Genomic DNA, 27,877 nt, shown 5'->3' on the forward strand with positions numbered 1-27,877 from the left:
ACGTGTAGCATAAACGTAAATGTCTAAGACATGCACTCGGGTTTTCTATATGCTTAATAACTGTATTTTAAATGACCAAAATAATACCGTTGATATCGAATGATTTCATCTATTATTTAGTAGTTGAAAAGGGAAAATATATACGCCTTTTTTAACGTGACGTGTGTTCTAACCTATAGGCATAATAAATACTGAACAAAATCTTAATAACAGCAACAACAGCAGTAACAGATGACAACCAACCGAAACACGACGTTCATTATACACATGCACAGATTCTAGTCTCTTTCTGATCTCGATTATAGGACTACTACCCTATATATTTGAACTTTGCTATTATTATTATACTGACACTAAATAATAGCAAACTGTGTAGCTACCATTTTTTTTAGTTACGGTCTTTGACAAGGAACCACTTGTACTACGATTTCTTCTAAGGTAGTATTTGTCGTCATCTCAGCTCGGTGGCTCATATGCACGCCTATAAAATTAGATAACCGATGACCGATAGCACGATCGTAGGGCAGTGAATGTTTTGTACGATTTTGAAAGCAGATCGACAATGTATGGGCGACGTAGGTGGTGCATTCGTATCATTTGAGGACCAATTGGGCCGACTCTGTGAAATAGCGAAATATCGCCTGGTATAGAGAAAATGCACGCTGCGAAACACAACTCAGACCGTCATAGAACTGATGCTTAATGTGGATTAGGAACGCCATTGATAATGTTTTTAAACAAACCCAATAATAACAAACTTTGCGCTATCTCTGTGAGAGACAAAATGAAACAGCACGCTTTATTCAGTCTGTTGTCTGTTTAGAAGGCTGCAGGGGGTCATTTACATTATACACAAATGCACCGTTGATTGATGGCGGTAACGCGATTGGCGTAAGCGTCCTCTACTATTTTGCTACGTATGGGTCTAGTATATTATAGTGTGTAGATTTCGCTGTACGATCATCGTACTTATAACAAGATAGTGAGCGTGAAGAAAAACAAAAAAAAATATATATATATTTCGAAATCACCATTGCACTTCGCTCAGATGATTTGAAACGTTCCTAATCGACTAACAACGAAAATAAACATGCGGGACGTATTCGCTAGTCTTTAGATGGGCGGTAGTCAAGTAAATGGGCTTATTAGGGTAGGCAACTCCGGAACAACCTGGATTGACTCGGCGAATGAGTTAGCCAATATAATGCTAAACGATATCCCAGTGCCTCCCATAGGCGAACTGTTGTCACAATATTGTTTTGAGGATAATCGCTAACAAAGTTGATAAGAATGGCGATGATACACACAGAGCCGTAAGTGCTCGCGTGTCACTGGGTGACCGAGCATGCGGGGGTGAGGTTCTGCTGAAACTGTTGTTCTTCGATTCCTACATTCATCACGGGCTGCGTTGTGAAATGAAGGACATCACTCGACATTCCCGTTTCTATTTCGTTCAACAAGTCCGCGTCCAGAGGAAGATTGCTGCTGTCAGCTTCGACCACGAGTGGCTCACTACTTGTCGTTGACGTTAGGGCAGTTGAGGCGATCGAAGACGAGGACGCGGAAGATGCTATTGTCGATGAGGTGGGTGACGCTCCTGTTTGACAACGTTTAACGCCTTCTACAGAAACTGCTTCCAGAAATGCCATGTGATTGGAACTGACGCTGGGACTCCAGGCCTAAAAAAAAATCGCAGGAAATTTTAATTCGACCTTCCCAGTTGGTTTAACGTTTCAGGGTAATGTTTCAAAGCAGTATATTTAAGGATATGGAACAGAATAAATTCGGCGGTATTGTGGTTACCATTTATGCCTCATAACTAACATAAAGAATAAGAACGTATTATTGCGGAATAATGGCTTAATGACGAAAACGATCCTTATAAGTCGTAACAGTTGTACTATAATCGTCTTACCCGTTGTTTCATGTCTTCGCCCACCGAATTGCTTGCAGGAGGGCAACGCAGCAATTGCAGGATGCAGCTACGGGAGCCCGCTTCGCTTTCGTCTACGGCAGACTTATTTCCGCAATACGGTGATATCGCACTGTGGCTATGCTGCTGCTGCTGCTGGGGGTATGATCGATCCCCTGTACTACTATGGTCAAGGATATCACGCTCATGCGACCGTTCCCCGCTGGTTGCAAGCCGGTTCGTTAATACTGAGGGGGCTGACTCATGCTGCTGCTGATGAGAAAATTGTCCTACCGGATGGTAAATTTGGTGCTGCCTCGGTTGATGTACATTTGAGGTTTGTTGCGGGAAAATGTCAGATATTACTGGTCGTTGCTGGTACAAATGTACACGCTGGCCGTTTTGGTGTTGGGCTGTAATGCGGGGAGGTCCGTGTGGCGGTCTCTCCACACCAGCGGTCAGCAACTCGACAAGCGTCAACGGCTGCTTCCGTACGCTCAGAACCTTTGCATTTCTAACCATGGTTGCTGTTGAAGCTGGCCTTATGGGTAGTCGACATCTGTCATAGAAATAAGAATATAACATGTATTTCTGGTTTAAGGGTACGCGCGAACGCACACGCCTAGCTTGGTATAAGCGGTTCACCGGCGATATGACTGATTATCATACAGTATGATATATACGCATACAGAGCAGTGCGGTGTGAATAGTCAGTGTAGACGTAATTACCTGCTTGTGTCGCGGATGCTGAGGCACGCGTCACTCGATGAGGACACAGTATCATCAGCTTGCGTGGTAACCCTCTGGCTAAGCGATGTAGACCTTCCGCCCGCAGTTGTAGCCAATCCTTGCAAGCTTTCTTGGCAGCCAGGAGCTTCGTAAGGAGATGGTCGGACCGTCCGCTTACGTCTAGCACTCTCTCCGCCGCCACGTCCAGTCGTCGCTAGACGAGCTTTAAGGTCCTCAGCCTCGTACATTTGCTATTGATGGGAACAAGTCAAGGAAAAGGAAAGAACAACGGCAACAAACGTTTGTTAACTCGTATGGATTTTTTTTTTATTTTGAACTGGCAAACGCCAAGCCAACCATCTGTCTACTATATAATATTAGCCCACTACCTAATTACATACACTGATTATTACATCTGTTTATAAAATAAAATAATACGTAAGTAAATGTACATTGTTGAAGAGCGTTGTGTGTACAGCCCGTGTGCTTGAAATGGAGAAGATGTAGTAATAATAATGGTAACGTTTCTGAATCGAACTCCTTTCGGGGAACGTAGCTCATATCCTGTCCCTGTACTTTAGATAGTTCTTTCTCATATCGCTAAGTTTTCACGAGGATCGGTAATATTTTTTCAATTAATGTGCATAAATTCTAATAATGCACACTCCGAAGTATGGGGTTACGTGGGGAGAGATTATTATCGGAACTGGCAGCTTCTTGCTTTAAGTCTAACGGCCTATCTACTTTGCTACCATAGTAATCTATGGGAGCAGGTTGCCTGATAGTTTAGAGCGTATTCAAGACATATAATAAATATTCTGGAACAGATACCTACATCTAAGTTGTACTCGTGTGCAAATCGATTCAACTTCACCACCATGCTCTTCGCATGATGTTTCTAATATTTACTGTGTAAGCGAACCTCATGCAAAGTTTTATCCAGACGACTCAGTGTTTTAATCCTCATACATGTAGCATCTGACATCAGATACAAAAGCTGTGCAAGATAATCTCAATTAAATTAGCGGTAACCGGGATTGGCGACCGTCCGTGTGTGTGTATATGTGTGATTGACTCACATTCGGTTAGATGATTTATGCGGGGAGAGCCCACTGGCCTGTTTAAGCCACCTGATTATTGCCTGTTAGTCGAAATGACCGATCGCCGTTGGAGCACCAACAGAAATAGCAGCTGAAGCGAGTGGTTGTGGCGATGGTGCATGAAAAACTAGCATAAAATACACGCTTAACCAGAACAAGGAAAAATGGGGAAAATCTGGATTGAAATCGGTACAAGTCGACAATGGCGGAACGAGCAACGGTGACCATGATCAAGAGCTGCCAAAATTAGAGACAGGAGCAGTTCGCGCAGCGGCCGTGCTCCGAAAAACCCTTGCATTTTTCATTATTGTTTTCGGCGTTGCGGGTCAGTCCTTCAACCATCACTATTTTACCGTAAAGTTATTTCCAGCCTGCCTGCCTGCCTGCCTACCTGCCTGCGAAACATAAGGACGACGACGGCAGCGTCGGCGGTCGAGAAGAACGCTAGGGCTCATTCAGGCTCTTATAATTGCGGAAGAGCCACAGGTCTGCAAACGTTTGGCTGCACCCTGCGGCGCTTTGGCTCCCATATGCTCTACAATAGCGATACTGTAACTTAACTGATTGCAGCGATGATGTACGTATGAGTAGTAACGTATACAGCACCACACAAAGGTTAGCGGTCCTGATCGATTAGTGTTGCTGGAAAAACGGCCGATTCTACCGATGACGAGGCAAGTAAGATCGTTTTTACTAGCGTATTTAGCTTGGAAGGAAGAAAATTTGGGTGGACCAAAAAAGAATCTGGGTTTAGCAAGTTTGGTCGCTGATTCAATAGGTTGCCAATAGCTGCTAACTTTGGCAACCTATTGAAGTTGGCGAGGCCGAGTCTTTTTTGTTGCAGTGGTCCGAACGTACGATTGCTAGTGACGGAGTCGAAATCTTTTTTGTTTCTCAGTTGGAGCTAACAATGGAGAAAGTAAGTAACAAACTATTTTATAGTTATTTTTTTTTTTTTGTTTAGGACGCGTTTTCATATTAAGGATCCTGACCAGCCTGTGTTAAAGGAAGTACAACAATATACGTCAACAACAAATATGGTATAATATATATTATACCATATGTGTACGTTGACGTTACATTTTATGTATATATTTATTTGGTTATGTAGTGCGTTTACAGAAATATTAACTCAATGAATAACGTAACGGCTTCTGGTACACCAGAAGCTTTCTCCATCATGCTTCGTATTAGCAAACTCGGCTATTTTATCTTGGCGTCGCTTTCTGCTATGCCTGTTGAATAATCAGACGACAGCGTATAAAAAACAGCTCTTTTAACTGTAATCTAGCATGTAATGCGGTGTTTTAACACATTGTATATAACGAATAAGCCACTGAGTACAGGATAATGTGATCATTACATTGCGGAAGTATCTTTCGCCAACTACGCACATAGATTTTTAGACCGTGATAATGCAAATTTTCCCTGTCATATCAGGCTGGTTGTAAGGCACATACGTAGAATAGGACCCAATTTGTAATTGCGTCGGCAGGATCCATCCGAGCTATACTTCGTGCGGTTCTCGCTGCGCTAATCTAACATGTACATGAGGCGGTTATCACTGCTTGAGTATTAGAAAAGGGACAGTTTGCAAGTAGGCTGTTCTCAAAGCTGGTCCACTTACGGCTTAGCAGTATGCGGCATTAAAAAGTAGGTTGCAAAAGCAGTTCCTGACCCAGTATCATGCTATTTATGTTCACAGCCATTACGACAGAACTGAGAAAATCATGATATAAGTGATACATTTTCTCCGAGGCCGAGACAATAATATAGAGGTTTTTCGAAATGCGACGCGTAAATAGATTGATAGATAATAGGTTTAACAATATCATAATGATACTTAGAGCATGGTTTTCTTTGGCAGCGAAAGGGTCCCAGATCTGATATTGGGTGTCTGTGATGTAAAATATAACAGTAAATAGAACATAGATCAATTTCAAACCTAACGTCATTTCTCTAGCATCTTCTCACAGCTTGCGTGCGTAGTGCGCGTCCTCCTGTAATCACAGATTCTAGTTCGATTGTAAAATCTGCTAGTTGGGTAAGAAAATCATCGAGCAGCGTGTATCTGTGACGTTTTCTACGAGCTGACCCCAAGTCATTACCCACTTCCGAGACACTCTACAATCTATTGCACCACCGCCGATTTTCTCTATTGACTATCGTACAAGTTTTTCAAGCTGATAGAAATTCAACTAATCAGAGCGCATATAGAACTTTTCCTATTTTTTCCCCTTCATGGTCGTCTGCTTGTTCGTTTTTTCGGACCTTGTTGTCAATCGTTGTCCGTCACACATAAGCAACATAGAAAACTAAGTAACCAACGCTACTGGGAAGAGGAGACAAATGAATATAATCGAACATTTGGAACTACATCCCATACCGCATAATTTCGAAACAACCCATACCACGTATCGTGCGCGAATAGGCGGCCCTAGAATATCACCAGCAGTTCTGTACTAAGGTCTAAGGGTGTTTACTGACTTATCTAGTGGTCCGATTTAATGAAAAGCTACTTTTCCACTGCACTTTTTTTCGAAGACAATCTTCGTCCTCACCTTTTTAGTTTTAGTTTTAAACGCATTACCAGCCATAGCCGCCGTCGACCGCTCACATATGCGCTATGTATCTGACTGTGTGGGTGAGTGAGCATATATATATATATGCTCACCATATATATATATATATATTTGTGTGTTCCTACTCCGGCGCTAACGTGTCTCTGTATGGGAAGATATCATCGAGTACTTGCCGACGTTCAGCAGGCTATGTGCCAGACCACAAGCAAAATTACTGTCCACTACTGTCATTACGGCTACAGACGCCGTTGCGACGACAGCCGCAATGGCGACAGCATACACACGACAAACAACGATCGCATGCTGACGATCGGTGCACGCCAGACTCAGCTGCTCCAGATCAGGTCGGCCCTAACGCGATTACTGCTACTCTCCGGCACTGTAATACTGGAGCTGCTGCTCTCAATGGCACAATTACTTCTTTACTATAGAGGCTAGTTGCCGACGGCCGCTGCCGCCGTTGTGTGAGGGTGGGGAATGAGCGTCGCCGGCGTCGGCTGCGGCGACTGCGGCGCTAGCCCGCAAGTCAAAGTTGCAGAAGCGATTCAAAAACCGGAGAATGCCACGGTTATCGACCGATCAATATGAATGAGTAGCCATTGCCGCTGGAGTGATGGCAGTAGCAGCACAGACATGCGTTGGTCACCATGGTGCCGACTGCCCTGGGAAGCGGAACCGGGTCAGATTGGCCCCTTTCAGCAGTCAGTCAGTCAGTCAGTCAGAACTAGTGCTGCCTTCGATGGTTGTGTTTGCTTTCGCTCTGGCTTGTTCACGCCGCGTCCGGTCTCATAGCAGCAGTAGTAGCATAGTGGCCTAACGGGCCAAGCAGTACCAATTTACTGAAGCCGGACCGACGTATACGCGCCCACTGTAATAGAGACTGCTATTGCCATCTAACTAACTAACGGATGAACTAAACGACGACCACTGCAGACCTACAACGGCAATGATGACGGCGTAACTTTTTGTCGCATGCGAGGCGACTGAGTCGACGCGCGACACTGCAACACGAGCTTCACTGAGCTTGGAACCGTTATTAAGCTTTAGTCACACGAAACGGTTGCTCCCCTTCCCCAGCGTAGACGTTACCTAGTCTCGATATCCAATACACACTTCAGACATGTGCCTAGCTAGTGTTTGTAGCGAGACAGGCGCCATTATTGAAGCGTGATGGGGACGTGGTTTTTTGTGTCAACATCGGTGTGAACTATGTTACCACTGCCATCCTTGCCGCTACTGCCTTAGAAACGACAAACGCCAGCTTAACTAGGCAGCAACTGCTGGAGCGGTAAAAGGCCGAATAAGTTAAACTCAGTCGCCAAGCCATTATAGATTGCCGCTATATTCGACGACGACAACACTGAACATCAAGCGGCCATAGACCAGTGGCAAGCACCCCGCAACGGGCTTCTATTGACTGCTATAAAGTAGGCATGGCGTCCACACTGAGACTCGGGGGGCGATAACAGGGACAGCAACAGGAGAAACTGCGGCAATGTCGGTTGCGGTTGTTGTACGATCGAAGCCCACTACAACTCCATATAGTGGAAACAGTAACTAGGGCAGTGGCGCGCGCGAGCGAAAAAACGCTACTGGAACAAGCGCAGCTGCTAGGAGAGATAGACAGACAGACAACAACGGCCCGGGAGGAGGGAATTCAGTCAGCCAGTAAAGTTGTTTCATCTAGTGAACTTGCTTGGACCTTTGGTCTTTGTGCTCTTACTCTCTGCCGTCGACAGTATCGAAGAATCAAGCCAAGCGATGAGACTTTAGGAGACAGGCATCCGTAAATTTGTAAAATGGCTCAATTGATTGAAATGAAAGCAGCAAAAAATTTGAAAGTGAAGAAGGACACCAAATGCCCACCCGAATCGCACTACTTGGGGCACCCAATTGAAGATGAAAGGGCTTCGCTTTCCCTCTGTGGACCTCTTCGTTAGAGTCAGGAGGAACACACTGGCACGCCGCCTTCCGGCTTCTGTTGAACTGCCAACTTTGCTTCTATATCTGGCGGCCGCATTACGCGGCGCCGGCGTTGATGGCAACGACAGAGGGATCTGATCTATTTGATATGTAGTGGCGGCGACGGCTTGGCATAACGCTTGGGGATGAACGCGTCAGCTGATCTCAGAATCACTCACTACTATTATTATTACTAGCCAGCCGAATGGGACACAAGCATTGCTATAATGATATTACAGGCGGCAGGAGAAATAGTCTATATATATCTCCTTATGAAAAAGGTGGGCTAAAAACAACAGGAATAGGGTCGGTCGTGCGACCTGATAACCAGACCCGATGGGCAAAGTTGACTTTTCCCCGATCCGTAAATACTTCCTTAGTCTTGCTTTTTTCTTTCTTTTTTGCGTCATGGTCGCTAGATGATGAGCCCACGTTAGAGCCCACTTACCTAGCTGTAACAGTGTGACGAGAAACTCATTATAAATGCATTCGTGGAATATTATGGCTACGATATTACCAGACTTTGTCGGTAGGATTGAATTTTTTCCCAGCAAAATCAATCGTTTTCTAGACAAAATCACAAGGGACGGGTCGGTCCAATTCGCTAACAACATTCTCTAGGCACTTGATCATGGATACCTTGTTCGGCTAATTTCAGGTATTGGCAGAGCATTTTTAGTTGACTCAATCAAGCTATCAATACCCAAATCATGTTCGTGATTCAATTACAGCAGAGAATAGGGATCGCGCCCTTAGGGATGGTATAACTGTAATATCCAAATTAATCTGTTTCTGTAAAGTCAATAATTAAATTATTTAATTAATATATATTTCTATGGCGTTTCATAGCAGCACTTCATTGGCCTTTGAGATATCTAACATAACGTATCGGCAGAAATACGTTTGTTATGCATCGGTGTTGTGGAGGAAAGTCTGAAGTCCTTGCAGGTACCCTAAAGACATTTGTGCATATTTGCGTATTAGATATTTCAGTACGCAGTACGCCGTACGCAGTATATCTTCTTTTACTAAGCTTGATTAATACCCTAAAATTTTTCAGCCTAGTTATTCATTAACCGAACGGTAAGCTGAGAACCATTGTAGTAACTCCAACAGAAGACGACAAACGTTAACGTAAATAGTTGCAGACATCAGTCTGGGCCCTATTGTTTCATTCTACTCACTCTGTGGCTTTCCTCGCAAAAATCTCTGCTCAAAAGTAAGTTTCAATATAGTTCGTTTAAGCAAATCGTATATTCTGAATTATATACAGTTAGACAATGTAACATATAAACAAAATGTGTGGCCTGCGCTTCTAACAGAGATCCCCCGTATAAGTAAAATATAATGTATTGGCAATACCGATCTGATTCGGCAGTTGCCGAGTTTCCTATGTCAACTTACTATGCAATTCCGTCAGACGTTCTCCCGTCCTTACGCCATCATGCATCGCCATTTCTGGCCTTCGACTTCAAAGACGGAAGAGGAAATACCTTTGTCCATTCACTTACCGGAGTTTGTCTCAGTAACGCTGTTAACAGAACGACCATTGTCTTCACGGAAATCGTTAAATTCGACTTCTTACAGAACACGTATCCTTTTTTGCGTTCAAACGAAGTTGCAAACCCAACGACACCTATACATATATATTAGGAAAGTCGGGACATTTAATTTGGCCTTCATTTATTTGTTAAGGCTGCTTGCTCTTTCGTCTGGGACGACATTAAGAACACCTTTACAGTTCTTTAAAAAGCAATCACTAGCACCAACGGAAAACACATAATCATGACGATTCTTTCCTCTCAACTCCGCTGCGTGCACAATTCGGAGGTCAACACTTATTGTTACTCGCATATAAACCCTTTACGTTTTAATGGACCATTTCGGTCCTTTCGAGTACAGATAGCTTCCACTCCACGCAACTGCACAACCGTCACAGTCTGGCTGAAATAACACCATGCGAGTGATATTTCACATGAAGCGGAAACACAATGACGGATAATAGATGAACGACGATCTTTACTAGCGAGATTCAATAGTAATACACTTTTCCCGGGCGCTTTTACTTTCTATTTTTGTTTCGTTTCCACCGGGAACAGGGGTTCTACTTTGATTACGATCGAATTGATGGTGCCAGTGGGTACAGGCAACTACACAAACCGCAGGCTACTGCCGCTTCAGCAGCCCCCATTGTGCAACAAAACAACAACAACCCCCGTGAATATCACCTCGCGAATATTTCTGCCTCTGTTCACCAATACCAGCGTCAGCCAGTCGGCAGGATTGGCGAAAGAAAGCATGTGCTATTGCTGCCGTCGCTAATGCCAATCTGCTTCCGCCAACGACTGTAGCGCCGCCTAGCGCCACCTCGTCTAGTTCCTGCTGCTGCTGCTGCTGCTGCTGTTCGCTATGGCCTGCTAGTCGGCTCACCACTACTGGCTGTTTCCCTATCAAAGGCGTCGTACAGCTCTTCACAATAGTTTGGCTATATTTCTATCTATCTGTCTGTCTATCAGTTCGTCCGTCGGTTGTTCTGGCTGTCCACGTAACGCGGCTCTTTCCCGCCCGCGCTCCTTATCCGCGTGAGACGCTGCTGCTGCTACCAAACTGCCTCAGCGACGATGTCTATCGTGGGGCCCTCTCCTGGCCGGAACTGCAGACGTGGGACCACGTACAGACGAGCAATTGCCACCACCACTAGACGCTCTGCTCCGCTGCTGCGTTTTCGTTGGGTTGGCGTTTGAGCTGTCTATTACAACGTGCGACTCATTGTATCCGTAGCCGTTACAAGGGAGCGACAGCCCGCGGTTTCCCGGTCGCAAGCGTTCAGCTGCTGGTTGACCTGCCCCTGCTGACCCGACTGGGCCTTCAGCGGCTGTCATGTCCGCTTTCCCTTTCAAAGCTGCTGATGGCATCGGTGCTGCTCGGGGAACAGCTGACGACGAGAGCTAGCGACGTGCCATTCCTGCTTTCTGTGGCGTCCGAACCTGGTGTAGTCGCCGCTCCTTCCCTCCCTCTATGCTACAGCTGATTGTAGAGCAGTTGGCACTGGCAGTCGTGGAGTTGCGGAATCAACGGACAGTCGACTGCCATTTGCTGGAGTTCATTTAGAGCAACACTGCAGCGGTAGCAGTAGCGGTAGACACGAAAAGCTTGCTACCAGGACACAGGGACAGACAGATAGGATCCGAACTCATTGGGACTAATAGACAAACTTCTACTCGTTCAGTTGCTCACAAACCACCGGCAGCGGACCATTCGTTCACCGGGGCGGCGACGACGACGGCGCCGGCGGTTGCTTAGCTTTTTCCCCCTGTTTGTTGCTCCTGCTGCTCCAAAAAGGTACCGACCATCATGAGCCACAAAAAGGCAGACGAGCGACCAAGATACGGGCCGCAAGGGACCTCACGCCGGATAGCACCATTGTAGCAAGCAGCTGGACGAACGTCCACGGCACTTGGTCTATTGAAGACGCCACATCGGTTGATCGCCGGTGTTGTCTGACGTTAGCTACTGGCATAGCGGTACCGAAGCGTCATGACACCATCGCAGCATCGTTTGGTCCGGTCATTCCAGAACATAGACCAAAAACAGGCAATACTTCAAATCATATGCGCAAGCAGATGGGGCGCAGAAGCGTCCACGTATACACCAAAGAACAAGCGTCTGTTCATCGGCTCATCGAATGAACGAGCCCTCTCCAGTCAGCTTCAGCAGTGCTGCGAAAAACCGTCCTGCGGAGCAGTCACCGTCGATAAACCCGCAAGCATAGGTATATGGAGGGGCACAATGCATCTCAACACATTTACACAGACACGCCGATAGTAACCAAGGGCAAGTGGCGGCACATGGAACCGTTAACACCTGGTCACCTGGAGTATCGTGCTATAGCAAATACGCACAAAATGACATACATGGGGACGGACAGCGGACGACTGTTCCGTGAAGTCTATTCGAAATCCCGCGAAAGGGGCGATTGGTCAGCGTAGACACACAGGCTAGCAAGGGCGTACAGAGCGACACGCAGGCGATGTGCATGCAGCCAGCGGCATCCAGGGGATCGACTAAATGAAACAATAACAATGTACTTTTGGAAGACCTACGACTTACTAACAGAAACCATACTACTATTACGAACGGAAGTCGATCGAATTTTAGATTGGGAAAGATAGCAACCGATAGCACAGGAGTCTCGCTTGTTGCAAGTTCGCTAAGAAGCGCAGCGTGGCTACTTATACAGAATCGAGACGGGGATCAGCGAAACGCGATAAAACAGATGGAAACAGCGGATAACAACACAAGTCTAACTTGTGCATAGGTAAGCTGCGAATATGGTTCAAAAAACAGTTACTGGGAGGGAGCAAAAAGTCAAAGCTTATCTCCGTCATGGTCAGTTTCTTAATAATTCAGTTAAATTATGGCAGAATAATGGAATTGTATGAATAGATTAATGCCACTCGTGGTTTACGTAACAGATGGTACTGTAAGGAAGCGAACTTAGAATAGGTATAGTTCCACATACGGTTCTATTTCTATTGTAATGTTACTGATGGGTTGGGCACACAATAAATAGATGATAGATCTTCTCGATTTTTCGAAAGTTACTTATTATTCGCGCTAAGTAGCGTTCAATTATCTAGTTCCGAATTCTACTATTTAGTTATCGCAACGAGCATTTCCGCTTTAAACGCGTACATTGCTAACAATTGTCATTGTATTTTTTTTTTTTTTTTTCATTAAATCTAGCTATGTCTGAACGACTAAATCAAAGCTCCGCGTGTCTGTTCCTTATTATTCAGCTCACCTTCTTGAACCCTGATTTGTTGATGTTTGAATCTTGCTTCGCATATTCAATATACCTTACATTTTAGTTAGGTAGTTTTAAAAAACAAAGAAAACGTTGAGGATCCCCATTCTGCCTGCATGAGTTGTTTGTCAGCCTAGCGTGCAGGCAATTAGCGTTTCGTCAGGAACACTTACGCATCCCTGTCCACAGGCAGGCAAAATCCTTGCAAGGGTCTCGCAGAGTCGGCATCTCTTAAATGCATATGGATTTAGCCTGGATAGCGCCATGATCTCCACATTGTGTCAAGACTACGGTTAGAATACACCAGCTAAATGAAAAAATGCCAACACTAAAACTGTAAACATATAGAACTTTTTTTTTCTATCCAGCTTAAGTGCTACTATGCCACATGCGGAACATACGATTTAGACAAGTGATTTGCTCATCACCATGTTTATGGACGAATGTAGTAGAATTTATGATGGACGAGGGCTCTTCTGTGAGGGCAAATACGCCAACTTGTATCAGCCGTCGGACATCAATAATATGATCGTCCCGTTGTTTTTGCTGTTGACCCCTATGTGTTGTTCGATGACGGTATCCTTTAGCCAGGGTATGGGCGGAAGTGTTGCCTGTCTATTTGTTTTCTGTGTGTGTTCACGCAAGGGGGGCGGAGAGGCGTCATCTAGAAGGGCTCCATCCGCCGATGCTGATACCGTCTCGATCAGCCGATGTAACCGAACTGCCGTTTCAATCCGGAAGCGACGTCGCCGCGATTTGCGACAGAACACCAATAAGTACCCACAGCCGTAACTGCAGCAGTAACACACAGTTTCTGAACTTGCTCTGCAATGCGACTGCGATTTTTGGTCGCTCGTATGAGTTTAACCTGTCGAGGCCACAGATGACTTGCCTACATTATCAGCCCAACTATTTCACCCTCGCCCTTATCGACCACCCTTGCCAATTGTTCTCCCGTCAGCCCTCGCCTGTGGTCCATCTGTTACATTGATGATCGTCAAAAAGGTGACAGATTGGACGCGTTATAATGCTATAAGAGCACACTGTAGTATTTGCTGTCGTTTTGATACTGTTGCCAATTGTTCAGCCGGGCTTCGCATACTGCAAGGGAGGGTCGAGTTCGGTGGCACCTGTACAGTACCACTGCCTCCTCTCCGATTGCTGTTCGACCACTATCTGATCGTGACGCCATCTTCACTGGCATGACAGCGTGCGGTGGGGTTAGGTAGACAAGTTAAAAAGGACCCGCGTGAGCCCAAAAACGGCTTAAGCGGGCTTTATTAGCAACGCAGTGATGGCTATAGAAATAGTAACAACAACAACGGCTGAGTAGAAGAAAAAAGAAGTTGGGAAGACTACAGCAATGACAGCCATGGCACATTCGCACCTCAAATACTTCGATGGGGATCTCGTCATGTGTCGGTGTTTGTGTGGGAGAACCTGTGGGGCTTAAGTAGGCATAACCATGATGATGATCGGCCGGCTTAAATAAAATAATACCTCATACGTTCAAATAACGATTGTAGATTTTCGTACGCATATATACATAATTACACATGTTTATGTGTACGTAAGAGAGAGAGAGAGAGAGAGAGAGAGCAGCCCGTGTGGTTGCGACAAGTGGCATATCGCCACTTGATCTTCCTCATTATCATCAGCAGCACAAGCATAAAAGCTTTACCCTGTTCGCTCAACTATCACAGGCGTTGAACGTATACAACTTCAGGGACTTCATTCAATGTTACAATCCATAATATACATTTGCGCTTTTTAAAGCGTTACTGATAATACTTCTGCGTGCTTACAGAGGGAGCACTGAACTTCAGCGCAATTTTTTAATTACAGAAAAAATTATTGACATGTTATGCAGCTGGTGCGTCATAGCGCTTCGCGTTTGACGATTCTCGTCAATCTGCAGACGACTTCTATCGCCGAGTCATAGTTTTTGCCCCGTATACTGTACAACGTTAAATTAATTAACAACGGAAATTTTACTCTAACGAACGAATAAATTAATCATTGAATTTACGTAACGCCTAAATACGGCTCGTTTACGGATCGTTTATGGATCAGTTACAATTATTAGCAATTGTACATCGTTGCCAGTGTTCGTCTGCTGGATCCTAGCAGGCGCATGACAGGGGTATGTATTTTACTCATTTTTGGCCATCGGAACATTCTAACTTCGGCAACAGTATCCGCATAAAACGATCTCGGTAAGAACAATCATGCTTACAACTATGGCGCTAATCCCAGCTATGAAAACCCGATGACTTGTCATCGTTATTTCAGGAGCTCGGCGTGAATTTGCAGCCGATTAAGGCCAAGGTAGGCCTGTTTGAAACACCCCGTACTCTAGGCCAATTTGTATTTGAAGCGTCTCGAAAGCTGGATCCCAAATCATTGTTTCTGTCTTTTGCGGTACTATCACGAACTGTAGATTGCTCGGTCGACATTTATCTGTTTTTAAGTTCTAGCTCGTTCGATTGGTCCACGGCATCCGTCTATAGTGCGGTTAGGTAACTTGGCTTCTTTAAAGTACTCTTCCTGCTGAGGCATCTACTTTTGGCGTCATCATTTTTCCGCCACTGTCAAAGATCCGTCTTTGCGTATGACAAAAATTCTGTCGCCCTTTGTATCGCTGTTTGCCCGTGCGGCCGTGCCTTCATACGCGGCGTTTGCCGTTAGCGGTACTGTAGCGCGTTGCCAACAGCTGTCGCTGCCATACCCAAGCGGGTTACTGTATTACTATGTATGGGTTACTGAATTTAGAAGCTTGTTGCGCATATTACCAACACCGGTCCTCTGCTATTTGGCGAGCTCCTGATCCTAAGTTGCTGCTGGGTCGCTTGCGGACGTTGCCAAGAGCAATAGCACGCGTCGTCGTTAAAGCAATGATGGGCGTGCTGTTGATAGTAGAAACGATGGTCGCCATTGTAGTATCGGTTGCGTCGGCCTGACGGGTACGAGCGAAGGAGCGAGATCGGGTCGACCACCGTTGGCAGCGGCAATAGCATCTATGTGATGTGCTTTTGGTACACGCGGTCCCCCGACAGGTCACCGCTGTTGTGTGCCGTTCCTGCAGCCGCTGGTGCTACGCGCACAACCGTTGCTCAAAGCTTCCTGTACTTGGCTTAGAGCGGCGCCAGCAGCTGTTATGACTACTTCGCTGCCGACGCTGCTACTGCGGCTGCAGTTCAACAACGGAAGAATGGAGCAACGTCGTGACGCCAGCATCGGGGCCGACCGCGCCGAAGGAGACTCGGTCAGGTCGCGAACGACAACGACGACGTTCACGTTAATGCTGATACTGCTGCTACGGCGGAATAGCACCGATTCAAGTCAAGCGAGCGCCGCTTGCTTGGCGTGTCAATCGAACGGTCGAAGTACGAGACATCACCTGTTGAGACAGGCTGCGGCCATTTGACAATGAGCTGTTGTGGTTACTGCCACCGTAGCGGTCAGCGGGAAAAAAGCGTCTGCTCCGGGAGCTATATTCGAAAAGAGAACAAACTAGTGTTTAGAAACCTATAGTACCTAAATACACTATGTGAATGCCGTGATAACACGCTGACCCCCGTTCTCGATATGGCGCAAGTTCTTTCCCACCTCGCCCTCAGTAACCAACGAACGTTCGTGTCGTTTTCATCTTCGTAAGTTTTCGCGTAGTAACGATCAATGTCATGTCAACAGAACTACCTGAGCTTTTGTAGTGACGACAGATATTGCGACAGGTAACGCTTAGACAGAGATGATGGAAACTTACTAGCCAGTAGTTGCTAGAGCCATCACGGTATAGGGGGTGTATGCTCGTTTTATTAATTCCACGACATAACAGAAAGAAGGTCGACGTGAGGTTTATGAACGCAACAATGCCGCTCGAACATTCACGTGACGTATTCAATCTTAAAGATAACCAGTCGCCATTGCCGATGACGCGAGTGGCCACTTCACCGTCAAGGTTATCTTAATAACAGTGTACAGTTCAGAAAATGCATAGTGAATTTACCCAAACGTTTTCATGACCCACGTTGGTGCCTGTACAGCATATCCCACAGTCGTTTCTGTAGAACCCGTGTAAATGAGTCAAAGAATCGATTAGATCGGCTCGGCACATTTCAAACTGAAGTTGCCTATTGCAAAAATTTTACGGATAAATGCCACTTATCTAACCAGACTAGCAGTATAAATTTTGCTCGCTGTCCGAGGTAAAAAGACCTACGTTTACTATACGGGGCTACGTTTACTAGTTTCTACTAGAGGATGGTAAGTGAGGTAATCACTTATCAAAAGCTTATGTACACATGGCCATAAACAACTTACGATCCACCAAACCTTTGTGGGTCACTAACAAGATCGGTAACGAACAATCATCGAACATCGAATGACAAACAACTATTACCTAATCATTATAATAACAGTTACCGCTATAATACTATATATTTGCATCTATATCGAAAGTGGGTTTTGTCAGTAATGTGATTATTTATATATATATATATATATATATATATATAACATGTATAACAATTAACTGTATTATGTTATACTGTAACAAGCGAATCCGGCATATCGACTCTGAAATTAAATAATTTTTAGGGCTAGAGGATTATTTTAGTACGTGTTAAAGGGACTCTCCTTTATTTTTTACCTGTATGCATCAACGCTCTGGCAGTTTCTGGACGCCCATATGCCTACCTTTCACGTTTCCATGTATAACTTCTCTATCTATAAGCTCTCAAAGTAAATCGACGCTGGGATCGACGTGCTTGCCAGTCAGCTATTTTTTAAAACATAGAAAGCCCATAATCGCACGGACCTGGATCGGGAGAATAAGCGAGTTCAGGTTAACGATGGGCGTCCCCTTCCTAAAGGCGTGGGAATGAGGTTTGGCGTTGTCCTTAGGTAAGCAGACTGTGTCGACCGTCGAGGCAACAGTTCATAAGTCTTCTAAGGAACTCAAGATCTGCATTCATTAAGTGTCTCATAGTAGGCGGACTCCTTTGCTAATCATTGCATGTACTACTGAAACTACTAGTATCGAACTTGATTTATATTCAGGGCAGCGCCATTCGTTCATCTGGCCACTCTTCGGCTAATGTTTCGTCTATTGCGATGTGATGATCCAGGCCGGTTTTTTAATCAAATAAAATTTCGCAAATCACACGCACCGATTTGTACGCAGCTTCCTCATAATCAGTATTTTGGTTATGATTCTGTAATATGGTAGGTGTGAAACGCCAGTTTTTGTCTACGGAGCTTTTGAACTCGAAGCCTTCGTGGAAGGCCTCCTTGATTTTAGCAACGCGTCCTTGCCCGACATCTGGTTGCGTCCTTGCTGACCTTCTACACTCTAAGGACCGTTTTTGGAACGTTTGCACTGTGCGTTCATTTAAGGCCTTCTCGCTTTATGTCTTTACCAGTCATCGATTAATTTCCGCAGCGCTGTGGTCATCATGGAACCAAGACCTAACCACTGGGCGTTGCCTTTCGCGCGTTTTTCTTTTCTTAACTCGATTCTCCTGGAATTAACTAATATAGTTTTTGTCTGCAAGAGATGCATAGTTCAAAAGTCATTCAACTTTAGAATTCACTTGTAACAGCTTACACATTGTTCATCCACCATCTGCTTGATCTGATTCTTTGTTATTTTTTTGCATTGTAAGAACACCTGTCAATAGGGTGCACAAGGGCCATATTATCTCCAGTTAAAGGCTCTTTACCTCGGCGGTTTGTGAAAAATTGCTTACGTAACTTACTGATACCGTCGTGTCGCACTACTGTGAACGAGCTTAGTTCTAATTTTAAGGAATCTATAGCTGTCCATACCGTGACGAGTAAACTGCGTGGTAAATGTACGAAACGTACGGAAGTTATGTTATTCGTACGCTCAGAAAATGGATACGCTGCTTAAGAATCGGTCACTCCACTACCTGGGTTACCTTTGACCACCCCTGATGGTTAAAGCTTGGCACATATAATTAAAACTGTACAGGGACTTGACACACTCTGTGAAATTATTTAGTTTGCAGATCATTGTAATCGTATGCCATCAGGAATGGCACAGGAATAATTAGTCTATACTTAAAATATAGCTATACTAATGAATAGGACATGAACATTTCAACATTAGAATGGCAGTGAGACTTTTCAGGGCACTGTACACACGAGCTGTCTGGATGTGCGTGCGTGCATGCATGCACGCATGCATGCATAAGGCACGTGCAGAAAATCGACTGACTCTTGTAAGATGCCTTGTACCCACAGAACCCTTTTGTAATGTTTTAAGTAAAAGAGTTTGTGAAAATATTCTCTTAGTGCTTAAATATATATACTCTACATGTTTAGTGTGTTGTCACTAAAATGAGGACAGTTACTTGCGTTAGTCTCTAACGTTCTGTAAAGGACGTTAGCGCTGGTTTCTATTCAATGCTTGAAATGCTCTGTCCGTATAGAAAAGTCGGGGGTGTTTCTGAGTTCTTAGTCTTGCGCCTCCTTAATGTTAGGTTGCTGGATTGATGCTGATCGGCCTCAGGCTAATCGACCGAAAGTTGTGTTTAAGGCTAGGCAAGATCTAAATTTGCAACAATGCAAGGCTCCAAGCATCAACATATTACAATGAAAACGATTTCTGGCCACTTGGGTATCTGCCACGAAATTTTGTAAATAATAATCTACATGTTCAGGCTTTTTTCAACAAAGTGTTAGTTGGATTGTGCCTTTGTTCTGGTGTAAAAAAAAGTACTTCCTATTTTATAGCTCAACTTAATGTAACGAGCAATGGAACTTGATCGATCGTTTTTAATTATATTTCATTGCTAAATATCCTACATGCCGCCACTCTAGTATTATTGGATAAGGTGCGAACGTACGGTAGATTTGACAATGCAGACAATTTTTCTCCTGTTTCCTACTTCATGTTCGGAAGTTACAGTTATTTTAATATCTAGTATCACGATTAGGCTACATTTGTTTTATCCTATAATAGAAAGTAACAAAGTGGCAGTAGCATATTATTCGTTGGACCGCGATTTTTCTATGAATGTTAAGCCGTTCAAAATGCCGATCGTTAATTAAGCTAAAGAGTTTCCTTATCGAAACTATATAGCTATATATATATATATATATATAGCTATACACAGTTAAATGTCTAAATTGTAAAAAAATTAAATGTCTAATAGTGTTTTATTACAACGATATCTAATCCACTTGCGTACTTACCACTGCCAGTCCAATGAGGTACATCAGAGCTGTCGACAAGGGGAGTCTTTCACTAATTATCACTTAATTACAGAAAGGAAGCCAATTTTTTGAAGCCACGCTTTGTTCGTCGAATGCCACTTGCGTAGTTGGTAGTTCAATGATGCTTCACGTCCGTTTTTCGGCGTTGTGTTCCCTCCGATAACAGGTATTTCGTGTTATCCTTCACGAACCTAATGATCACTCGATTACCCCAATAAATCGAGGGCTATGGATTACTACGAGCCTGCCCCTCTTTCACGCACACTCTTTGCTTTCATCGACCGAACCTAACTCCAGCCTACGATCTCACTGATGCTGAACTGAACACGAAAAATTGCCTTATGAACTCCTATCATCACTCACTGCATCGGTTCCCCTGTTTCGAAAACTCTGCACCCAACCTTTTCACAATCCGTCCTGAAAGATTTGCTTGTTCATTCGCGCACACGGGACGCTCCCAGCGGCTTCACACACGCGCGCACACAACGCTAAGCAACTAACTTCGACTTACTTGCCTTTACCGTCTTTAACTCTATCGACCTTCTTTCGACGCGTTCCCATTCGCGTCGCTGGGCTGGCCGACTTCGGAGTTCCGACTGGCGAACGTCAATGCGTCCGTCCCTGTTTAGACCAGCTGCTCCAATGTGCTCCGGTCTTTTCTGCTCTATTATGCTTTGCGCGCTCCCCAACCAGCCCATGTACAGCTTGCATAAACGGAGAAGCTTCCTTTTTCACGTTGCTGGTCGCGTTTCAGGACGCTCTTGCGTGTGTGCCCATTCACTTCCACTACTACGTTGGCTCCGTTGCTGCTCCTGATGGCGTCTGATACCGTCACCATTAATGCGCCTGCCTGACTGCGACTAGCTGACTGCTTTTGCTGGCTGTTTGCCAGTTCTACAGGAATAGCGGCAATCATTTGTCGCGTGGACCTGCCGCCAGAGGGCAGCTCGTGCGTTTTTCACCGTGTCTATTGGTCCATCCGTCTGATCTACGACGTAATCCCGTGGCTCCCGCAGTAATCCCACGTGTGCCTCATGTGTGCGCTGTTTTTTAGGGGCCAGTCATCGCCATCAGACGCTGCCATAAGCTAGCTAACTAGTTCGCCAGCCAACAGTCAGTAAGAGAAGTTGTTCCGCGCAGTGTGTGCCAACCTGAAGGGGGCCCGTGAGCGCGGTTGCGGCTTGATTTCAGATTGAATCGACACGGCGCAGGGATTCGTGAGGCAGCGGTAATGGCGGTAGCGGCAGCAGCAGCAGCAGCAGCAGCGACAGTAATGTCGGCTATGGCGTCAGGAGCTGTGTCACTAGGTCATCAGTTTTATATGGGTTGTTGTTGTTGTTGCCGCCGCCGTTGGCGCAGCCTTAGCTGGTTGGGAGTTGCATTGGCGTTGGTTGTTGGCGCTTTAGCGCTGGCTCGTCGCCGTCGCCGCAGTCGCTGACGCCGCTCACTTACTGCTTCGTTCACTGTTCAGCGTTTTCTCTGACGCAGCCATTTCGCTGAGCTCTTTCGTTTGATTCGTTACGAATCGTCTCGAACGGCAGTTGCGTAGTGGTTGTTGATGTCGTATGTTCACCGCTGACGTTCGCTGTACTGACGGCTCTAGGTTATAGGCACCGTCTGATACGCGCGGGAAAATAATACACTCATAAACAGCCAGTCGACTTAGCAATCCAAAGTCAGTTGTTCACAGGTAAAAACTGACAGATGGTTGCTAGCAGTCGACGATCAAGCATCCGATCGTAGTCCTTATCACTGTAGACAGACAATCTACTAACAGCAAACTAGTCGCTGTCGGATTCGTCCATCTGTACTTGATTGCTCGGTCCTTAGGGTCCTCTTCTGAGTAGAGTCATGTCGACGTTCCCGCGTAGCGTACCTCATCATTCTAACAAGCAATGGGGGTACGTCTGGCGCTGCCCGTGCACGCTAGCACAGGTATATCTTATACAGTATGTTCTGTTCTTGCTTTCGGGGTCCTGTAGATGGCGACTCAATGACTGAGGTGGTGGAGGTAACCCCTTGACCTACAACAGCAGCAGCAGCAGCAGCAACAACAGCGGCGGCGGCGACGCTCAGTTTACCCAGTCAGTTTAAACTCTGGCCGATTGGCAGAAAGAATCATAAAGAGCCGACACCGGTGCCGAACGATATAAATCGGTAGATATATACAAATACGCATACTCAATAGCATACTCTTTGTACTCTCTACGTACAGAACACATCGTCGCTCCATTGGGCCCTGTTGCTAAAGGTCACCTGTGTTGTTACGGAGCACGCGCGTTCCTGCTCGAGCCATCCACAGTGGCAACACCTTGATCTCCCACTTTTAATGCGACTTCAATAGAGCTTTCACAGACGAATCAGCTGTGCATTGACTTGAACTGTTCCTCCGGATCTACCCTATGTCAACGTCTTGGACGGCTTAGGCAGATATAGTGGGCTTGCAGTTTCCACGATCGCATAATTGCCGATAAGGACAATTATCGTCCTGATCAAGGCGGGCCTAGACAATGCGCTGGTGCCAGGTCACTGATGTATTTGGCACACATTTTTCACGTAAATATTCTGGAACACATTAACGTTCTCTCTAACAGAAAGAATACAGCCCGGATAACGTTAAGCAGGCGTGCAGGAGATGCAATACAGCATAACAGATTAATTATTTTTTGGTTTTTATAAAAACTGCTGTCAACGCGCATGTATATCCCTGTCTACGAGAACGGTTATGCGGTAAAATAAAGAACACGTTTCTTTCCCCTCGATCTTCGTTTGCTTTAGTACAAATAAAATAACAGTGTTTTTACATGTGTCTCAGTCATTAACGAAACAGTCGAACGTACGTCATGTTTAACGGCTTGAGTTGTGTGTACAAGTAATATTATTATCTACCGGCATTGTGACCTCCTTTCAGTAACTTTAGATGCGGTACTCTGTATTAGCTTAAAGCATCGATCTCATTTTCTAAAATAAGTGCGTTTGATTGACGTCGTTCGAAATATCTACGGTTGACAGTCACCGCGATTTATCATTAGATCAGTCTTCCTGACTTCGGCGGCAAGCGCTGCTAGAAGAGTGGATGAGTATCTCCAACCAGAAGCCCACCGCAAAAGCTTATCTTCTCGAAACAAAGCTGAACGACATTTGGCGCAGTCACTGATAGATCTAAAATCAACGCCAGTGTCAAACTAATTAATCAACTGCCAAAATATGCTCATAATTTCTAGTGAGCCGCAATGGCCAGTCAATCACGTCGATGTCCATAATCTTGTTCGCAGAGTATCTTACATCGCTATGAAATTATCAGCGTCAACTGATCCGCTTATCCGTAAGAGAGCACCTATCAGAAAACATGCATCACTTGACCCCGCTAGAAACTAATTCACCGATCTTCACCCAAATCATTATTTACGATGCGTAGAATAATGAAGCTTCGCTGCACTTCGCCACGGCCTCAGCAGAAAAACGGGTTGTTGAACGCCGATCGCGTCATATCTGAACAACCTAAAGAATACTATTGGGAAAGACCGATCATATCGGAGAAGCTAGGCTCTAGAATGCACTCTATCTCTGAATTGCTCAGGTCGCAGCACCGAACTAGGTCCCTGATGTGGCCGTACAATTATTGCGCAATAACAAATCGCCATAAATAATACTGCCCTTTTGAGTTGAGAACCGTATTAAATATTCAACAATCAGGTGCTAATCTTTCATATTGTACATACTTGTGGGGCCGAACGTAAACACGCTCGCCTCGTAGTTGCGTTTTCTACACGCATATGGCTTACTTTTGTTCAGGTGCACGGTAATGTGATAGTTATTATGGTGCATACTTGCCTAATATGTATATTTGGAAGTAGAAAAACAATAGAAGGCTTTAAAATCGTACACCTCTTCGGTGACAGATTGTCATTGAACGTAAAACCATCGACTTAGGAACAGGCTGGATCTACCCTTGAACGGCGTACCTTATTCAGCTTATCAAAAATCCTTTCAGCAGGTGCTAATAATTTTTTTGCTAAGAACATCACGTTTGGTGGTAGACAGACTCAGTGATTACTTAGATGATTTCATCAGTTAACAGAATCCAAGTTTGCCCTGTCAGGTAATGACAGAAAACGGTTTCATTATTTTCTTGGATACGCATAGCGTGACCGCTTTGACATCATGCTGTGTACGACCCTTTAAATATAGTATGAAGAGAACCGAAGTATGGAAAGGTAACGAAATATACATTGTTTTCATGCAGAAAATGAAAAGACCTGGGATTACTTTAATTTCAATGATCGACGCTACCGAGGCACTGCAGTTCGATTGTAAGCAGTTTCCGTGCTGCTTCATCGATTAGCTAAGTTGTGTTCTGCGAACCCACAACTTAGCCATATAAGTTATTCATTAAGTTACAATACTGTGGCCAGCCCCAATAGTGGATATGCTTAGGGTGGATAAAAATAGAGCCGACGAACGGACATCGTTCTGCAAATGTCCTAGAAGTCCAGGTTCTTTGACTAGTGACTACAAAGGATATTATGAAGAATTCTGTTCTACATTACATCCATTTCAGGAATTCTTAAGGTATAGCGATTTTTTCACTGGTTTTTGCATATAGATGTCCTATATTCTGGAGTATCTTTGAATAGAACGCCCCTGATAGTTTGGCGGATAGCAACAATGGATTTCCCTAATTCGGAAAATAGTTTCCTATTGGTGGTTAGGAAGGATCGAGAAGATTCGATTTTGTTTGCAGTATTGTAGTAGCCGTGATAATTTCTGTTGATACCTTCCTTAGGAGCATATTGGCATGCTATACCAAGTATCTCTGTAAGCGAACCAGCAAAGATTGAGCAAGCGCCGGCTAATGATATAACTATGCCACGGGTCGATTGGTAACGTAAGTATCTTATGTCTTCTAATACTAAATAAATACCAAATTACTAGATAAACAGGGGATCAACACCAAGTCGTAATCGGTGTGTACGATGTTTATAGTTCTCCTGGCTTTTCATACGGATAGATAAAGAACAATAGACATAGTTTTGTAAAATGGCGCATCTGTTAGTTCTTGTAGAGACATGATCCGTATGAAACCTAAGACAAGTAGGCAAGTTACCTTCTCAAGTCTAATCTTTTTTCATACTTGTGGACGAGCATGGGCGATTGGAATTAGCAGCTGTGCCTAATCCATATCTGCGCTGGCCTAAGTTGTTCCGAAGCGCCATCTCGCGGCTGGTGAGAGCTTTTCAAAAAACGACAAAATCTATCTAAACTCTCGCGGCGGAAAGGGTAGGCCGAAAGGAGCTACCCAGACGGTAGTTTTCTTGGTGACGTTGAAGTTCCAGACACGAACCGGACGTCAGCTTCGTGGACTAAGCTTGTGCGCACATCTGTTAATGTCGCTTGGGTGAGAAATTCAGACGTCCGAATCTAATATCGAAGTTGATCTAGGCATAAAAAAAGCTTGAAACAACTGTGGCAGCTGTGAATTCGGGTGCTAGTAGCTTGAGCCTGTCATTTAGATGGCCTAGTGTTCGTGCATCGGATTAAATGAAGTAGGCTTACAATAAAATATTAATTCGTTTATATAAAATAAGGCTTCTGTAGTATTTAACTTATCTGATCTGAATTAAATTGGTGTTTAATGATGAGCTAAATGCGGGCTCCGACCTCGTATTGGTGCACGCCTTTCGTGGGACTGCATGAGTCAAAATGTGTTTTCTAGCGAGGGTTATGTCGACTGGAGCTTAGGTAACTCGAAATTTCACCTTTTTTGATTCTCGATAGCCGAAATTGCGATTAGTTTTTTTTGCTTATAATAAAGCAATACCTGACTAACTGAGGATGAAGCATTATGATGAAAATCTGAAAGATACGTAGGTAGCATACTGCTATTGATGACACACAGACGTGGATAACTAAATATATGAATATCATTTGTCCTTGTCAATTATGCATACACAGGGCCCGATGTCCAATTGGCTGTTGGTTTTTGTAACTGCCACTCTTCTAACCTAAAATATGTTCCGTATACATGGAATCGACCTTGATTGTACATGTATGAAAAGTCGTTTGTATGATTTTATCTTGTCATATATCTGATTCATATATTTGACGGGGCCAAAATGTATCTTCCGATGAGCCCGTTTATTTACCACCTGCAGTGTGACGTTGTCAGCTAAAGTCCGTCTTAATGCTCCGCGTATGTGCTGTCACGGTTACAGCTGTTGATTTCATCAACAATTGCTGATTGTGATTTGTAGGTTATAAAAGGTACCATTGTTCTTTTGGTTCGGAACACGGTTCGTCTGGTCGATGGACGTCCAGCGATGGCGTGGTCAGCTTCGGCTGGTAGCCGCTTGCGTTGCTGTGGCAGCCTCAGTCTCATATGGCATTCATCTGTGGTTTGACAAGGGACGTCAGGCTGCTCTTAAATATCTGCTCGATATGCATCAACGACTAAGGCGCGAACTAGATGAACTTCGGGGCCAAGTTGACCAAATGGGTACTATTCCTAGTCAGGTAAGTTTGCTATATTTTGGGCTTTCGTAACAGAGTTCAGGTCCTTCGGGAGAAACTTGCAACTACGTATTAATTTAATGCCATTTAGTGTGTGTGAAGTAAACCAGCTTAATTCGATTTGTTGCCACTCTATTTGCTCAGTGCTACCGAAGTGTACTGCATAATATTGCTATCCTAGAAATCTTTTATTTATACTTTACAGGGAGCTTTTGATGGGACGAGCGGTCAGGCATCGCGCAATGTAAATAATACGAGACCTGGCCCAACAAAGATTATTCGCGGGTCGTGTTGCGAGGACGATGGCACGACGCAGGCCGATGGTGTAAAGAGTGATGACGAAGAGTTCTTTGAATTCTCTGAAGTATAAAATGACTTCGCTTCAGGTCGTTGCTCAAGGTTGGTTGAGGGCTGCGGGCGCAAGACGAATGTAGAGCTGGTCGAAAGGATAGATTAAAGCTGTGAATGAAAAAATAGACCGTTGTCCGAAGCTCATGCGAATTGTATACAAGAAGACGTACTCCTACGAGACGAGAGTTCTATATAGTTGCCTAAGCGTATCTTCTAACAACATTCAGTTTTAATGAAGAATAATCAACAGGTTGATGATTTGATATGTTGCAGTGGTTATGAAGTTGAATGTTGAAGTGGTTATATCCTTATAGAATTTAGCTAGCTGGTGAGCATGTTTCTGCGACATGACATCGCACACTATGACCCTTGCCTCAAACGTCGCCTGCTGTACAAGAAAGCTTAAAAACGCTGCAAGAAAACCTTTGTATAAACTTTGTAGTAGCGTTGTAGTATACTAACGGACCGAGTCGAAGTCAATCCTTGTAGCCTAGAAGGATGGTGTATAGACTGCGAGCCCAAGTCTTGGCAGATTGTAGCTTCGTATCTAATTATTAACAACTATAGTGACTATTTTTTTCAATATTATCTTAGGTAGCGATCTCCGCGATCTGCATGAAGTTTTGATCATTACAGAAATAACTATTTTTTAAAAATAAATATGGCTGAATGCACCTCTAGC

The 27,877-nt window shown here is 44.6% G+C and overlaps 2 protein-coding genes across 15 annotated transcripts; one reads left to right on the forward strand and one right to left on the reverse strand.

The window, feature by feature from the left end:
• Window positions 1-769: 769 nt before the first annotated feature.
• LOC111270619 (uncharacterized) lies at window positions 770-20,863 on the reverse strand. 4 transcript variants are annotated; one of them, XM_022850936.2, is made up of 4 exons: window positions 20,314-20,863; window positions 2,642-2,892; window positions 1,916-2,471; window positions 770-1,679 (listed from the first exon to the last, which is right to left on the reverse strand). In XM_022850936.2, exons 1-4 carry the CDS (start codon window positions 20,335-20,337, stop codon window positions 1,329-1,331), a joined length of 1,182 nt encoding a protein of 393 aa, XP_022706671.1. In that variant the 5' UTR covers window positions 20,338-20,863; the 3' UTR covers window positions 770-1,328. The 4 variants fall into 4 exon arrangements, with proteins under 4 accessions (XP_022706671.1, XP_022706670.1, XP_022706672.1 ...); XM_022850935.2 differs by lacking the exon at window positions 20,314-20,863 and adding an exon at window positions 9,797-10,542; XM_022850937.2 differs by lacking the exon at window positions 20,314-20,863 and adding an exon at window positions 9,690-10,539.
• LOC111270620 (uncharacterized) lies at window positions 11,647-27,869 on the forward strand. 11 transcript variants are annotated; one of them, XR_002686370.2, is made up of 5 exons: window positions 16,538-16,745; window positions 25,121-25,222; window positions 25,451-25,732; window positions 26,589-26,847; window positions 27,050-27,869. XR_002686370.2 is itself a non-coding variant. In XM_086972552.1 (5 exons), exons 4-5 carry the CDS (start codon window positions 26,641-26,643, stop codon window positions 27,212-27,214), a joined length of 372 nt encoding a protein of 123 aa, XP_086828678.1. In that variant the 5' UTR covers window positions 16,570-16,745; window positions 25,121-25,732; window positions 26,290-26,383; window positions 26,589-26,640; the 3' UTR covers window positions 27,215-27,869. The 11 variants fall into 11 exon arrangements, 7 of the variants coding, with proteins under 7 accessions (XP_022706677.1, XP_086828678.1, XP_022706675.1 ...); XR_002686373.2 differs by having other exon boundaries at window positions 16,541-16,745; window positions 25,502-25,732; XR_002686374.2 differs by having other exon boundaries at window positions 16,543-16,745; window positions 25,534-25,732.
• The last annotated feature ends 8 nt before the right edge of the window (window positions 27,870-27,877 follow it).

The sequence above is a fragment of the Varroa jacobsoni genome, unplaced genomic scaffold (genome assembly GCF_002532875.2).
Source record: "Varroa jacobsoni isolate VJ856 unplaced genomic scaffold, vjacob_1.0 contig00015, whole genome shotgun sequence".
Classification (NCBI taxonomy): Eukaryota; Metazoa; Arthropoda; class Arachnida; order Mesostigmata; family Varroidae; genus Varroa; species Varroa jacobsoni.

What these genes read in the sequence shown, in the direction of transcription:
- LOC111270620 (XM_022850942.2), top strand. Translation starts at nt 26,641, where the DNA reads ATGGACGTCCAGCGATGGCGTGGTCAGCTTCGGCTGGTAGCCGCTTGC. An exon ending in TGGGTACTATTCCTAGTCAG is followed by an intron (nt 26,848 to 27,049) that starts GTAAGTTTGCTA and finishes TATACTTTACAG; the next exon opens with GGAGCTTTTGATGGGACGAG.
- LOC111270619 (XM_022850935.2), bottom strand. Translation starts at nt 9,835, where the DNA reads ATGGTCGTTCTGTTAACAGCGTTACTGAGACAAACTCCG. An exon ending in CGTTACTGAGACAAACTCCG is followed by an intron (nt 2,893 to 9,796) that starts GTAAGTGAATGG and finishes TCCCATCAATAG; the next exon opens with CAAATGTACGAGGCTGAGGA. An exon ending in AGCATCCGCGACACAAGCAG is followed by an intron (nt 2,472 to 2,641) that starts GTAATTACGTCT and finishes TTTCTATGACAG; the next exon opens with ATGTCGACTACCCATAAGGC.